Source organism: Simochromis diagramma, unplaced genomic scaffold, assembly GCF_900408965.1.
Source record: "Simochromis diagramma unplaced genomic scaffold, fSimDia1.1 OVJJ01000443.1, whole genome shotgun sequence".
In the NCBI taxonomy this organism is placed as follows: Eukaryota; Metazoa; Chordata; class Actinopteri; order Cichliformes; family Cichlidae; genus Simochromis; species Simochromis diagramma.
In genome coordinates this window covers 995511-1012198 of record NW_024387268.1, presented here as the reverse complement: position 1 = coordinate 1012198, position 16688 = coordinate 995511, and the positions used below count along the sequence as shown (strand labels likewise).

Genomic DNA, 16688 nt, shown 5'->3' with positions numbered 1-16688 from the left:
CTATTCAGTTAAAGCTGATAATCTCCAGTGGTATCGACAGGATCCTGGATCAGCTCCTCAGTTCCTTCTCCTCATCACTGATACGAGTGAGCCTACTGTGGTGAGAGCAACCCCCCCAAACCCTCGACTGACTGCTGCACTGGACAAGGAGAGAAATTGAGTCAATCTGGAGATCTCCTCTGCTGCAGTGTCTGACTCTGCTGTGTACTACTGTGCTCTGCAGCCCACAGTGACAGGAAACAGCAAAACTCTGTACAAAAACCTTTGGAGCAAACAGAATACTCCACAACATCCACTAGAGGGAGCCACACACTGTTAAACCTCTGATTCTCATGTGACTGATGACAAAGACAACAGAAACGTGACAATCCAGTTCTGGGACCAGGAGTTGCAGTTTTAACAGTCTTCCACACCAGCTTATTGTGTTTTTTTTATATATTTTTTTATTTTTAAAACATTTTTTTCCAAAATTTAAAACAAACACAAACCCCAAAACAAACAAAAACAAACAACCATGCACTTCACAAAAACCACAGGTACCAAAAGCTAGCAAAACATCAAACCTACTTCCAGTGGCCGCTGCACTTTAAACGGGAGTAGCTCAGACGTCAGAGAACATCCAAAAATTACAAGTTCAGGCTGTGCAGGCTTCATATATGCCTCAGAATACCAGTCAAACATTTTAGACCAAAAGCCTGTTAATGAGGGAGAAGAACGAAAGGCAGACACTTACTCCACATAGATTCAGGCACCTTCATCCCCGATTTATTCTCCCAAGCCTGCCTAATCCCAGCTGTATGCACCACAACAGAATTACCAAATAACTGTACAATTTTGGTGATATGATGTCTGGAATCAGGTCTTGAGTATTTTGTAGATGCCATGTTCTGACGGTAGAGTTGCAAAATCTTTAAACTTGGACTGGATGTAATGCCTGACCTGCAGATATCTATATAAATGTGAATGTGGCAGATTATATTTCCCTTTTAGTTGACAAAAGAAGAAAATGTGTTATCAACATACAAATCCTCAATAGACACTAAACCCTTTTCTCTCCAGTCATGATACTTCTTATCTTGCCAAGGAGGCATAAAATCATGATTAAAACACATCTGTACAGGTGTGTCTGGCAGTTCCAGAAATCTTCTCCTCTGATTCAAGATTCTAACGGTTTGTTTTAATTAAAATATTAGAAGCTCAGGAGTAATGTCTGAAAATTGGCAGGCCCAGCCCTGCGTCTCTCTTGGATTTCTGCCCTCTTGCCATTCCAAATATAGGACGTTGGCAGCTAATTCATGACCTTCCATGCGGTTCTGTAAGTCAGTCTGTACGGATAGCACCGACTGGAACTTGGCCTCAAAAGCATCAAACCGTTCATCAGGTCTCTCCATGATTGATTCAGATGTTGTCTTACATATTTCCTGGCACATGTCCTACATTTCAATCTTGTCATCTGTGGTGACAACTTTAGGCTCAGCCAAAGCCCTGCTAGCGCAGCTATCATTAGCACCAAGCTCGCTAACCTTAGCGCTGCTAATGTATCTGTCGATGGTCTTATTCTCGCCCAAGTTCAAGGCTTTCTTTAGCAGTTTGAGATGTGCAGGGCAACGATTAAGCCAAAGGAACCAGTTGATTATTTAAGCTCCTGAATGGTTTTATCTTGTGTTGTATGGAGAGCTCAAACCCACGCGTCTACATCATACACATGTGCACTAGCCTTCCACACCAGCTTATTAATCTACCAGAGACCCAGACAGAGTTTTCATTCATTTTAAAGCCTGAAAGCTGTTTTATTTGCTATCATCTATCGTCCACCTGGGCCTTACACAGAGTTTCCATTGATGGAGGGACTCGACCAAACTGGAGCAGGGCCAAGCGATGGGTTTGGTGACTCACCCCCAGTTGCCACATGCGCTCCGACACGTACTTGACCGCCATCAGAGAGAAGATCTCACAGGAAGAGAGAGGTAATACTTCCTGCGCACTAGACGCAAGGTCGTCAGAACACAAGACTGCATCACAGCGCCCCCTTGTGACAATAACAGGCTATAGCCTTAGATTACAAAAAGGGATTTTGCAGCCCTGTATTTCACATGGGTTACACCCTCCCCCTTTGACCCAGCATGAGCCCCTTCATGCGTCACGCTGTGGTCTACAGATGAACTCTCATAGTCACCTATCGTATAAAGTGCTTGGTTAAAGCTCTCTATGAGGCTCTGCGCAAAGGAAATTAAGGGATTTCCCAACTCAGGATAATGGAAGCGCCCTGGTGGTCGACGTGTCCTTTCTGACTTACGAACATGGTCATTTTTTTCTGCACTGTCAACAGTTTCCTTATGCTCCAGAGCTACCTCAGGGGTTTGTGGTTTCAGATCAATGGTTTCCATAGCTATAGGAGCCTCTACATCAATGGACGGTACATCAATGCTGTCTTCAGCCACAGCTGATTTTTGATTAGTCATAGTTGGTAAAGTTACATCGTCTTCAGTAGGGTGTTGCTCAGCCACAACATCTGGCTCCTCTCCTTCAGCTACTTCAGGAGGTACCCCTACAGGCTCTGCAGGCAGCAAAGGGGAGCTGCCTCTGCAAGGCTCATCCTGAGGCTGAGGGTTTACACAGTCTGCTGGCGTAGCTGGTATACAACTACCCTCCGGTACTGTTTTTCCTGTTTGCTGTCGTCTCTTCGGGATTTCAAACACCTGAACCAACTTTCCAGGAATGACAGAAGACTGCCTAGGATAGACAGGTGAGTCATCTTCAGATTCTGATTGCTCCTCCAGTAACAGAGGCTAACTGCGCCTCGTTCTTGGCCTGCAACTCTTTGGCTTGACCTGGTCAACTTCCTCAGCTTCAGATAAGTCACCGCAAGGGAGTAAGAGATCCCTGTGAAGAGTTCGAATAGGACCATCTCCATTCATAGGCTGTACAACATACACAGGTAGGTCTACCATCCTACCGTCCTACAAGTCCCTTGGGTAACCTAATCTGGGGTCGTGCTGCACGAGAGAGAGAAGATGCTTTGCTCTGAGGTTCCGGTTTGGGACGTTCATGATTACTTTCAGTTCCTGGTAGTCCCTCCCCAGAAACTGATTTTAGTTTAAAGCTGACATATTCTGTTCCTCCCAGACTTGTAGTTTTTGGTTGAACTCCTTACGTTTCATTTCAACTAGTTCAGGGTTTGGTTCATTGCTGCAAGAGGGAGCAATATGACCATCCTCGCCGCACCTGAAGCAGTACCATGGGCGTGGCTTCTTAGTGGGCTTAGTCTCACTTGGGTCAGATTTCTCTTTAGGAAGAATCTTGAACTTAGGTTTGGTTTTCTTATTTGGCTTGTCGGAGTTCTGGCTTGAACTGTCAATAGCTGATGCTTTCAGTGAAGCCACTTGGGCTTGTAGCTTTGCAAGTTTCCTTTCTAACTTATGTGCATCAAAAGGCACTAGCCTATCATTAACAGCTGATACGTCTGTATCATCAGTGACATACTCTCCTACTTCAAGGGAGTTCAAATGTGCCTTAGGTTTAGAAATGCCTAAGTGCTGTTTCATTCGGCTGGACTTTGCCGCTTGCCGGTCCTCCTCGGTACGTAGCATGAGGAGCAACTCTGGAAATGAAGGTGGCTTGTCCTTCTTCTGCTCAAGCTGCAAGGTTGTGATCAAGCTGTTGTTCCAGCAACCTCTACAAAACTGTTTAAGCAGTTGGCGATCTGAATCATTTGTAGTGATGCCACCTCTTTTAATGACTTCACTCAGGGTTATCTGCAACCGCTGTAAATAGGCAGAAGGCTTTTCACCTGAGTTCTGGTTTGTGCTCAGGAATTTGGCAAAAAGCTCATCCCCATCATCAACAGTACCATACGCTGAGTCAAGAAGGCTGAGATAGTCATGGGGAGAAGCGTTAGGACCAAGGTGCTTTACAATGTTAGCAGCTGGTGGAAGAAGGCTCTCAACTATTTTCCTTACCATATGTTTGTCAGATATGGTACAATCTAGAATTGTACCATGTGGAATTCAACATTGTTGCGCCACGTATCATAATCAGCTTCGAAAGTAGAGCAAGGGGTTTTCCCCGAGAAGGGCCTGAGCTTTGCATGACCTTGAGAAGGCATTTCATTGTTCTTAATGACATGCTCAACTACTACTCTCTGTACTTCAGGTGTAGTGAGCTGTTCAGGTGGTAAGTAGATAGTGGTTTTTCTGTGCGAGGGAGTCACTTCTACACTTGGAGAGGATGAGTGAGAGTCATGCTCAGGCAAGTGGGTTAAATCACTGCCCAGTTTAAGAGGACTTTGATGCTCTATGATGGCTGGTTCATCTTGGTCTGTGTCACTAGTGAGCTGCAGATTCTGATTAGGCACTGTTACATTTGGTCCAACTGCGGGATCACTCTCAGTGGACTTCTTCATTCTGGCCAGCTCATCTAGTAAAACCTTCTCAAAATCTGCACCACTCAGTTTAGCAAGCCCTTTCAGTTCAGTTAGGTAACAATGGGTTAAACATGAACCCCTGTCTGCAGCATACAGCGCAGACAGAAGCTGGATATGATGGACAACACTTGGGTTACGGCTTTGTCTTTTGCAAGGCAAGCTATCCTTAAGGAACTGGATTGGTTCACCTGATTGGAACTCCACAATGGCTGTGTGTTTAAACTGTGCCTCTGTGCTAGTTACTTTGATTACTCTTCCAATAGAACCAAACTGCCCTAAGTAATCAATAACCTCATTGTCAACCTCATCGCCTGTTAACCCTCCTACTAGGACAGAGTTAGGTACTTTGATACCTTCACTTTGGATTACATCCATGTTGTCTTATTGCTCCAACCCAGAATGTCATGGACAATTGTAATGATTTGACCCAAAAGGCATGAAAGCAACAGTTGCTCAACTTCCAAAATAAAAGGAATTAAACCTCCTGGCTGGCTCGCCACGTTTTGTGTAGCGCCTCTACTCAGGACCAGTACACTCTCACTTCAAAGAGAGACCCTAGACATCTTTCTAGGTTCAGGAGGAGGTTTTGTTTTGGAGACTCACAAAAGGAGTTGGCTTGGAAGTGAATAACTGGGACCTTTATTGCCTCAGTACCATTTATACACATATACAACACAATAACCCAAATTGCACACTAATAGTGCATTTTAAAGGTGAATACATGTAAAACAAAACAAAATAAAGACATTTAAATGGAAGATTTATACTGAACAGTATCAGAGCTCTTTGGAATGAATGAAACAGATTAAAGTGTTCCTGTTGTGAAGTTTGAATTGTCCAGTCTGAATTGTCCTTTAAAGTCGTTGAAAACCCAAACAGGTGTACTGTAGGGGAATTGTCAGTGTGCAAACCCTATTATCCGGGTAGGAAAAGTAGTGCATAGGGCTTATCTGTAATCCAGGGTTGCTTGAATCAGTTTCTCAGGCAAATCCCACAATCCGATCGCATTGCTGGCCACACCATTTCACGATCATCCAGGATCTCATTTGGGCTGTTCTCGCCGTCAGTGGTTCTCCAGAATTCTTCTAGTAGTTCAAAAAAACCAATCGGGATTTTCAGACACAAATAACTTGACAGACGTTATTCCCTTTGTGGTCAGAGTTCGGGGCCTAATAAAAGAGTACCTTATTAGCATTTATACGTAAAACAATCTGGTCTCATTAACCGGGTTGCAGTATTGCATACCAAGATACTTTTTCCATGCGCTCCGACACGTACTTGACCGCCATCAGAGAGAAGATCTCACAGGAAGAGAGAGGTAATACTTCCTGCGCACTAGACGCAAGGTCGTCAGAACACAAGACTGCATCACAGCGCCCCCTTGTGACAATAACAGGCTATAGCCTTAGATTACAAAAAGGGATTTTGCAGCCCTGTATTTCACATGGGTTACATGCTGTTTGCATGGAGCGCAGCGCAGTCCTGTCCTCTGTTTGCTCTTTGTTAGCTCACATCTCCAATCGTTTTTTCAAACTCCAAGAATATTTATTCAGCAGCAGCAGTTAGTCGCTCGTTGATAAACTCTCTCAGATACTGAACTGAAGGCATCGTTGCTCAGCTCACGATCGATGTATGCTTCCGCGCTAAATTGCGCTCTTACTCGGAGATATTACTCCGCTTTCAGCCGCACAGGTGTGAGCTTCCACAGACGGTGTCGCAGATTTTTAAAATATTCAACGCAGAACTCTAAATTAAGCCTTTTCCAACAGAAAAGCCTCCCTGCTCACTCCTCACGCAGGAAACAAACACTTCCGGCTTTTCTTTCGTTACTTCCGCCTGCTGTCACACATAAAGCTTCCTGCAGAGGACAGTTGCTTTTTGTTCCGCCCTGTACAGCCCGCAATGTCTGCGTCGCTTTTAAATCCACAGGTTATAAAGTTCATCAGTCAGACTAACTGAACGCATCAGCCTGGAGAGCAGCTCGATAACAAAGTGTACAACAGTTTCTGTCAAAGCTGAAGATTTTTCTGGACTCATACAGCAGACTGAGATGATGGACTTCACAACCGAGGCTTTACTTACGACCACACATTGATCAGTCTAGTGTAGGTGGTATTCTGTTAGATCGAGACTGTGGATTCTCATCAAAACTGACGCTATGAAGCTCGAAATGTTTCACCTCATGTTAGTAAAAGATTCTGAAAAATGCTCTGTACAAAAGACAAGGTTGAAAATCAGTACTGACTGTCAGCCTTCAGACGGGTTCAGACAAAGTTTAGGAAATGTTTGTAATGTTCTTATTTTCAGGATGTCTCTAAATAAAATGTTTTAATGTATTAAAGCTGAAGGACATTTTAAGAACAACAGCCACACTGAGAGCTTCAGGACAAATGTTTAAAAAATGCAAGATTGAAAGTTTGGTGAAGGGTTTTCTGTTGAATGCTTTAAATGCTGCCCTCTCTGTCTCAGTGCACAAGTCACAACACAACTCAATGAACAACAACTTTCTGCAGCTAAATGAAGATAAGACTGAACATGCAGAGATATGAGAGGAGGAAGAGGCTGAAGGAGGAGGAAGAGGCTGAAGGAGGAGCAACACTGTCACAGAGCAGAAAAGGACTCCCACTGTCAGATACATTCAATATGTGAAGCATACAGAACAGATAGTGTGTGGAAGATGCTGTCACTGCATTACTGGCTCATGTTTCCTTTGTTTGTGATCACACTAACAGGTCGGTTAAAGCAGGAAGAAGAAATGTCTTTAAAGGATCTGTTTGCTAGAAATCACTGGAACAGGCGCTCACAGTTTAACATCGTCTTTAACAACATTTATCTCTTCCTTTAGGTGTCAGCTGTGATCAACTCACTGCAGTCAAGGATGAAGAGTCCACTGTAGAAGGAAACACTCTCACTCTGTCCTACACTTATTCCCAAGATACAGATCTCAATGATAATTTCTTCTGGTATCGACAATATCCAGGGAAACCGCCAGAGTTCCTGATCCACATATCAGGGATGAATATTTCAAGAAAGTCAGAGTTTCTGAAATCAGCTGCAAGATTCTCCACAAAACTGTCTGGAAAAAAGCGTCTGGACCTTCAGATCTCCTCTGCTGCAGTTACAGACTCTGCTGTGTACTACTGTGCTCTGCAGCCCACAGTGACAGGAAACAGCAAAACTCTGTACAAAAACCTTTGGAGCAAAGACAACAGAATACTCCACAACATCCACTAGAGGGAGCCACACAATTCAATTCAATTCTATTCTATTTTATTTATATAGCGCCAAATCACAAAATAAGTCGCCTCAAGGCGCTTCATAGATACAGAGAAAAAACCCCAACAATCATATGACCCCCTATGAGCAAGCACTTTGGCAACAGTGGGAAGGAAAAACTCCCTTTTAACAGGAAGAAACCTCCAGCAGAACCAGGCTCAGGGAGGGGCGGGGCCATCTGCTGCGACCGGTTGGGGTGAGAGAAGGAAGACAGGGATAAAGACATGCTGTGGAAGAGAGCCAGAGGTTAATAACAGATATGATTCAATGCAGAGAGGTCTGTTAACACATAGTGAGTGAGAAAGGTGACTGGAAAGGAAAAACTCAATGCATCATGGGAATCCCCGGCAGCCTACATCTATTGCAGCATAACTAAGGGAGGATTCAGGGTCACCTGGTCCAGCCCTAACTATATGCTTTAGCAAAGAGGAAAGTTTGAAGCCTAATCTTGAAAGTAGAGATAGTGTCTGTCTCCTGAATCCAAACTGGAAGCTGGTTCCACAGAAGAGGGGCCTGAAAACTGAAGGCTCTGCCTCCCATTCTACTTTAAATACTCTAGGAACAACAAGTAGGCCTGCAGAGCGAGAGCGAAGTGCTCTAATAGGGTGATATGGTACTACAAGGTCATTAAGATAAGATGGGGCCTGATTATTTAAGACCTTGTATGTGAGGAGCAGGATTTTGAATTCTGGATTTAACAGGAAGCCAAAACAGGAGAAATCTGCTCTCTCTTTCTAGTCCCTGTCAGGACTCTTGCTGCAGCATTTTGGATTAGCTGAAGGCTTTTCAGGGAGTTTTTAGGACTTCCTGATAATAATGAATTACAGTCGTCCAGCCTGGAAGTAATAAATGCATGAACTAGTTTTTCAGCATCACTCTGAGACAGGATATTTCTAATTTTAGAGATGTTGCACAAATGGAAGAAAGCAGTCTTACATATTTGTTTAATATGTGCGTTGAAGGACATGTCCTGGTCAAAAATGACTCCAAGGTTCCTCACAGCGTTACTGGAGGCCAAGGTAATGCCATCCAGAGTAAGAATCTGCTTAGATACCATATTTCTAAGCTTTTCAGGGCCGAGTACAATAACCTCAGTTTGATCTGAATTAAGAAGCAGAAAGTTAGCGGCCATCCAGGTCTTTATGTCTTTAAGACATTCCTGCAGTTTAACTCATTGGTGTGTGTTATCTGGCTTCATGGACAGATAGAGCTGGGTGTCATCTGCATAGCAGTGTAAATGTATGCTATGTCTTCTAATGATGCTGCCTAAGGGAAGCATGTATAATGTAAACAGAATTGGTCCTAGCACTGAACCCTGTGGAACTCCATAATTAACCTCAGTGTGTGAAGAGGACTCTCCATTTACATGCACAAACTGGAGTCTATTAGATAGATATGATACAAACCACTGCAGCACAGTACCTGTAATACCTACAGCATGTTCTAATCGCTCTAATAGGATATTATGGTCGACAGTATCGAACGCTGCACTGAGGTCTAGGAGGACAAGCACAGAGATGAGTCCACTGTCAGAGGCCATAAGAAGATCATTTGTAACCTTCACTAAAGCTGTTTCTGTGCTGTGATGAGCTCTGAAACCTGACTGAAACTCTTCAAATAAGCCTCTGCAGATGATCTGTTAGCTGTTTGACAACTACTCTTTCAAAGATTTTTGATATGAAAGGAAGGTTGGAGATTGGCCTATAATTAGCTAAGACTGCTGGGTCTAGAGATGCTTTTTGAGTAAAGGTTTAACTACAGCTAGCTTGAAGGTCTGTGGTACATAGCTGATTATTAGAGATAGGTTGATCATGTTTAAGATCGAAGCATTAATTAATGGCAGGACTTCTTTGAGCAGTTTTGTTACACTGTTAAACTGCTCTGGATTGTGAGGAAACATAAGAGTCTGTAGTTTGAATCAAATTGAAAAATGTTTGAAGGATAAAACAACATTAAGTCGTTAACATAATCAGTTCTTGTGGCCTCAGCAACAATGTTCTCACCTCGTCCTCTGGTATAATGCATGAACATCAGCCTCTGGTTTAAAGTCAGGAGCAGCAGCACAGACACGGCAAAGCAGAGCCCTGAAGGAGCGAAGCATCAGAGTCCTTACAAACCCACAGTAACACCCACACACACAGACAGCGACTCAGTTTGCACTTCATTTCTGTCACACTGAAGCCCTGCAGACACCTGAAGGCAGCAGGACACATGTTGATGAATGTGTGGACAGAGCGCTCTGACATGACGCATGAACCCCTCTGTGGTTCGCCTCATTAAACCCCTGCAGATGACGCCAGGCTGCTTCAAAGCCCGTCTGCACAAAGAGCAGCAGCTCATCTGTACACAAAGCAAACACACCTGCTGAAGCTCACAGTCTCAGTTATTCTATTTATTTTAATATTTTCTTTAGTCCGTGCTGCACTGCTACACCTGATGTGGGTTCCCCACCTGTAGAGCTGCCAACTGTCCCGTTTAGTGACCTGCAACGTCACATACAGTGCATATTTACACTGTGGTCCTGGGTTGCTGTCTCAGTGTTTTGAGTTTATTGTTATTATTTTCTAGTTTCTTCTGTTGCGTATTAGTTCTTAGGGTTTGAGTCTTTAGTGTTTCTGTCGTCTCTACCTGTGTCCTCTCCGGTGTCCTGTGCATGTCTCTGAGATTATGTTTGTAGAACATTTGGCTCGTTGTCCTTGCACACAGTGCAAAGTGCTCCATCCTCCCTCCTCACAGGGATTCAAATGCTGCTAACAGTCTGTGAACCAGGAGGAAGAGGAAGTGAGAGAAGTCAGACTCAAAGAGGAGACAGAGGGCGACATCATCCAGTAGGCGGGGCTCTCCTTCTGCACTGTGTTCAACCATTGTGTCAATAATAAGTGCTGCTGTGAAGAGAACAATTCTCAGACTGAATGTTGAACATCAGCTAGTTTCTCCTGTTGATTTAAACCTTGTTGTACAGATGGAACATTGGCTGTGGATTATTCTTGCTGCTCTTTTCTTTGGTGAGATACAAACATCAACATGTTTCCTCTGCTTAAATAAATGTGTGAGTCTGATTAATGGTGAGTTTTTAATCATGTTTATTGATCCATCTCTTCCTCTGCATGTTCTGTTCTTCCTCAGAGTGTAAAGGAGAAGACAAAGTGATCCAGGAACAAGGAGATGTCATTGCTGCTGAAGGAGACACAGTTACACTTCACTGCAAATATGAAACAACTTCTACATATGCTACATATTTGTTCTGGTACAAACAAGATGTGAACAACTTTCCAAAGTATGTTTTAAGGCGAGACAGTACGGGAGCTGAAGAGAATGCTCAAGAGTTCCCGAAGGACAGATTTGATGCTGAGCTCAACAAGACATCAGCTCCTCTGAAGATCCAGAAGCTTCAGCTGTCTGACTCTGCTGTGTACTACTGTGCTCTGCGGCCCACAGTGACAGGAAACAGCAAAACTCTGTACAAAAACCTTTGGAGCAAAGACAACAGAATACTCCACAACATCCACTAGAGGGAGCCACACACTGTTAAACCACTGCAGTTTGTTAGGAGACAGTGTAGATTTTTCATCACGAGATACGGCTGTGTTAAAGAACACACGGTTTACACCTGCCCACTGGTAAATGTAGCCCGTGTGTGGAACATCCACCTCAGTGGGCTTGATTTCAGTCTCAAAATTAAAACAGTTTTATCTCGGAAACAAATGTTCAGCTGCTCCCATCACAAACCATCAGTTTAATGTGTTGCTGCTTGATCTGTGTTCCAGCAGAGGAGCAAAGAGCCTCAGATAAAATACAATTCTTCTTCTAAATGCAACTTTACATTCCAGCTGTAAATGATGGATGACTTTAAAGATCATTTTCAGTAATAATCATTCATTGTGCCAGCACACGTTGTGGTACTTTATGGTGGGTTTTATGAGTTGGTGTGGAGAAGCTGCTCTCACCTGCTCCCTGATTGAGAAGTGATCCCACAGCGAGTCGTTCCACGTGTCTGAGGTTTCATGCCTTTCCTCAGACTGTGGACCTTTTGCTTGTTAGCTAATGTGTAATACATGAAAGTTCACTTTCATCTCGGGCACCTGACATCCAGAGACCTACCAAAAGTTTGATCTTTGCTATGACGGTGGAAGTTATTGTTCTAAAAACCGTTGCAGAGACTTTGGAGAAAAGCTTTCCTGCACGTCTGAACTGTTTCGTTCATTTAAAGTGAGTCCAAACCTGTTAAACCTGCGTTCAGAAACCGCAGCTGCTGTGCCGTCACTCAACTGCCACTAGAGGTCACTGTGTATCTGAAGTTTGACTCGAACTTGCTCCCGAGGCTTAACTGAGGTCAGAGGTCACATTTTCATCCATCTTTGTTCAAGAGGCGTGAGGAGCTTCCAGAGGGAGGAGATCCAGCAGGGACAGTTTGGTGCAGAACTCCAGGAGAAACAATCTGACATGATGCATGTTTGCATTTGGAAGCAGACGTCTCTGCTTGTTCCTAATGTTTGAACACTTTCAGCCATTTTGGGTTTTTTTTGTGTGAGATCACAGGTTTAGTGTGCAGAGTGATTTCCAACCAGGTGTGTTAACCTAATGTTAGATTGTCATTGATTATTATAGATCTAATTATTAAGTACACAAGTATGTTTTATTCACAATATAGCAGTGAGGACAGTACAAAGTACACTTCTATACATGAACATATAGTTTCACTTTCAGTAAACTATATGCAAATCATTATGGCTGTAATGTTTTCATGTTTCAGGTAAAACAGGACATAATATTTTGTCAAAGTAGATGTTTTTCTCCAAAACACAGTTTTTAAAAATTCTAATAAAAAAATCTCCCTGCTCTCTGAAAGATGAATTAAGGATTAATCATCTATTTATAAGGAGATCTGCAGTTTATAATTCAGTGTCAACACTTTCTGTGAGGGAAGTTAAAATATGACTGACTATGACTGTTTTGGGACCAGATATTCATGTGTGATATTAGATATTCACTGAGGTTCAGCAAAATCACCAGAATAACATATTTATATATTTAAACCCTTCACAAAAACTCATCTTCACAATTAAAGAATGTAGGTAAGAGGAACAATGAGAAATAAAAACTACAATCATCACAGTTTTCATACTCCTCTTTTTTCAGAGTCACTGTGGTGCCTCAGTTGTGCATAAATGATGAAGATTATTCGAGTCGGACCATATTTAGGGTAAAGAAACAATAACGAGCAACAAGTTTCCTTGTGTTTTTGTTCTGGTTGATTTTAGACTCAAGATGCAAAGATTATGTAATGATTTTTGGTCTTATTTGGAGAATTCTTATAAGTAGTAACAGACTCATCAGCGAGTAGTTGTCATATCCAGTTAATCCCACCAGGTGTCACCATACTAATAGGAATTAGTGAGAGGTTTGAACTAATAAGCAGAGCAATACATTTCTATGTAAGTGTATATCCATTACATTTTCTTTGATCTATAAAACACACAACACACACACGCACACACTCTTCGTCTTGATGCATTCTCAATCATCCAGGAAAGTAAATCTCCAAAAAGTTGATTCTGTTCACCTGAGATTCAGCCTCACATGCCGACAAAACCGGATCACTCCTAAAAGTCTGCAAATGAGCTCAGTCTGTTCACACCTACAGGCCAGTGGACACTCTTTCAATGATGAGGATGTAACATCCTGGACAGGGAGGGACGCTGGTTTGAGGGCGGAGTCAAGGAGGGAAAGACCATCTCTGAATGGAGGAGGGGCCTAAGGGTACGTCTGTCGCCATCTTACAATGCTGTGATTGCAGCCATTCCCCAACTCTCTGTGAATGGGACTCATGGACATTGATCAACAACCACTGATCAATGGTCATGAGAATTTGCATAATCATGATGAACTGACCTCCCAGCCCATTGTTCCCTCAGTGGGCTGGTTTCAGTCATTATGCAAATGTCCTGTTTATTTATTTATTTATTGAAACCTGCGGTCAGCTGAGACTGAAGACGTCACCTGATGATGATGAAACGTTTCTCCCACAAAACCCAGATGAACAGAATCAACTTTTTGGAGCCTCTTTTTTATATTTTGCCAGGAATTTTAATGTATTGCAATTTATTAAAATTTACCAACATAAATCAAAATAAAGTAAACAGTAGTGTAGTACATATGGGGAGAAATCATGTGTTTTTGCTTGCAACAAAGTGCCTAAAGATACAATTTAAAAGTAATTCTTTGCCAAGTTGTCTGTTATGTGTAAAAACAAATCTTGAGTTCATCCCTTGAATTAAGAACCTTTCTAGTGTTTCACTGAGTCGTGTGGCATCTTTAAGAGGTTTAACAAACAAAGAGCAATTCTCTGAAAATGGTCAGGCCCGAGGACGAGACTGAAAACAAGTGAAAAAGCTGCTGATGTCCAGGGGAAACTTGAAATTACAACTTTCAGCTCCACTGTTCAGAGCTGTGGAAAAAAAGACTAAAACTGAAGACTAACAGTTTACTTTCACACAAAGTCTGTCGTTAAAATAAATTCAAAAGAAATTTGTGGGACACAAAACACAACATAAATTAATCACAGGAGGTCACTCACCTGATGTCCAAGTTAAGTAAGCTCATTTCTGCCACTCAGGAGCAAGACCTGGGGATACTGAAACCTCTGCACTCTTGGCAGCAACTCTTCGCACCCCATCCATTTCCACCTGAGAACCATCGTCCTTCAGACGTCCTCCTTGTTTAGCTTTTTTGTCATGGGACATAAGGGTTGATTAGAAGCCTTTGTTCACTGCTTTGGGCACTGCTTAGCTCTAAGGAAAATAAAATATTCACTCGGTCGATGACTTTAATTTTTCTTAACTAAGTCACTAACATCAAGGATACCGAGTAACGTATCAGGATACTAAAACGTGGACTTTGAGTGGAAGTGGGAAATGGTTGAAATAATTTCAGACATACGTGGTACAGGAAGAAGGTCCTATAATATATGTGAGCTCTTTTATTTGACTTTTGTGGGATAGGTTATTTAACTTTACTGTTGCGGAAATAATTTTCCCCACTTAGGCACAGCGCAAGCCCATTTCGTGTCATTTATGAAATTATTCGGCAATGTTGTAGGGCAAAGAAACAATGTGATGCAGTTCTGCGTTATGACTGTGTTAATTAGAAGGTTAACGGTTAGGGGTTAGGGTAGAATCCGTGGGTCCCGCCTTGAATGCGGGCGGACCAAGAGGCGGTTGTCAACAGAACAAGCTTAGTGGGTACAGTTTTTTTCGGTGTTTTGGCAAACCACGCCTAGTACAGTTTTTGTTTTACGCCGGTTTTTCCCGAAGTCGCAAAAGTATGACGTCACAACATTCTGATTGGTCAATTGCAATGTTGATCCTGGAACAACATTTAGTATGATGATCTGGGAACAACACCAACACGAGGATATCAGATCATCCTCTTTTCTGACCAGTGTTGCAGGGTTAGGGTTTCTCTTCCCTGTGTGTCATGTAGGTGTTTAACTCATTGCTTTGGCAATAATGTGTCTTTGATATCTGATGTGAATGCTTTACTGTTTTTATGCATTTAAACCTTTTTTCACAGGTGTTCCCAGAGTAAAGTTTCACACATGTGAGTGTTAAAATGAACAATCAAATCACCAATCAATGAAACTTTTCCAATTTTTCGCAAGAATGCTGCTTCACACTAATCTTAAATCGTTGAGATCTGATGTTTTGATGCTTTGATACATGTATATTTCTTGTCACTGGTGTGGTATGGAGTTTGCTTTTACAGATTTTCTCTGAGATCTTTCCAGGAGTACGGTTTTTTAGTAGTTCATCCATATGAGCAATCATTTATTTTTACAGATTTTATATTAATTAACAATGGAGGTTATTGTACCTGGCCCTGAAATTCTTGGAAAGATGTTGTCTAGCCAGATTATTACTCTGGAATGAATTTAACTTGGCCTCCAGTAACACTGTGAGCAATCCTGGAGTTGTTCTTGAGTAGGATATGTCCATCAATGTGCATATTAAACAAATATGTAAGACTGCTTTCTTCCATTTGTGCAACATCTCTAAAATTAGAAATATCCTGTCCCAGAGTGACGCTGAAAAACTAGTTCATGTGTTGTGCCCTAAAACCAGGGAATTAGTGAAGTCCTGTGTATTGTGATTCATGTGGGCAAATATTTTCTGTTCCATTTGATCCTATTCTGCAGCTGTCTGACTGATGCAGTTGTTTCTTCCAGATATAGCTGAGTTGTTCCTTTCATTGTGTGTCAGAAGTGAGAGTGTGGCTGTTTGTTACCTTGTTTGTCGTCCAGATCATGTTGCTCACTGATATATTTTGAGATCCACCATGTTTTTAATGGTCAAACATGCATCCCATGTTTTCTCTACCTGGATAGAATCAATTTGAAGACCACAGTTACCTTTCTTTTCCGTTTTAACTGATAAGACTACTTTGGGCAGTGCATTACATGAACTGTAACCTAAAATAAATACATGTCCTTAACTCACGTGCTTTCCCTCTTCTGTGGAACCAGCTTCCAGTTTGGATTCAGGAGACAGACACTATCTCTACTTTCAAGATTAGGCTTCAAACTTTCCTTTTTGCTAAAGCATATAGTTAGGGCTGGACCAGGTGACCCTGAATCCTCCCTTAGTTATGCTGCAATAGGTGTAGGCTGTCGGGGGATTCCCATGATGCACTGAGTGTTTCTTCTTCACTCACTATGTTTTTATACACCTCTCTGCATTTAATCATTTGTTGTTATTAATCTCTGTCTCTCTTCCACAGCATGTCTTTATCCTGTCTTCCTCCCCTCACCCCAAACCATTACGGCTGCCCCTCCCTGATCCTGGTTCTGCCGGAGTTTTTCTCCCTGTTAAAAGGGAGATTTTCTTTCCATTGTTAGTGTTTGATAATAGGGGTTGTTTGCTTGTTGTGGTTTCCTTCTGTTCTTTACCTTACAATATAAGATCTTTGGGACGACGGTTGTGAACTGCTGCTA

General features: G+C 42.4%; 1 long non-coding RNA gene and 1 gene segment (V, D, J or C); one reads left to right on the top strand and one right to left on the bottom strand.

Moving 5' to 3' along the window:
* Positions 1-5039: 5039 nt before the first annotated feature.
* On the bottom strand, positions 5040-7364 carry LOC120715516. Its single transcript, XR_005691649.1, has 2 exons — positions 5669-7364; positions 5040-5592 (listed from the first exon to the last, which is right to left on the bottom strand). It is a non-coding gene; the product is annotated as an uncharacterized LOC120715516 (long non-coding RNA).
* A 3043-nt stretch (positions 7365-10407) lies between these two features.
* Positions 10408-12470, top strand: LOC120715500. The segment is given in 2 exon segments: positions 10408-10704; positions 10826-12470. Coding segments are annotated over 2 exon segments (429 nt in total).
* Positions 12471-16688: the final 4218 nt, after the last annotated feature.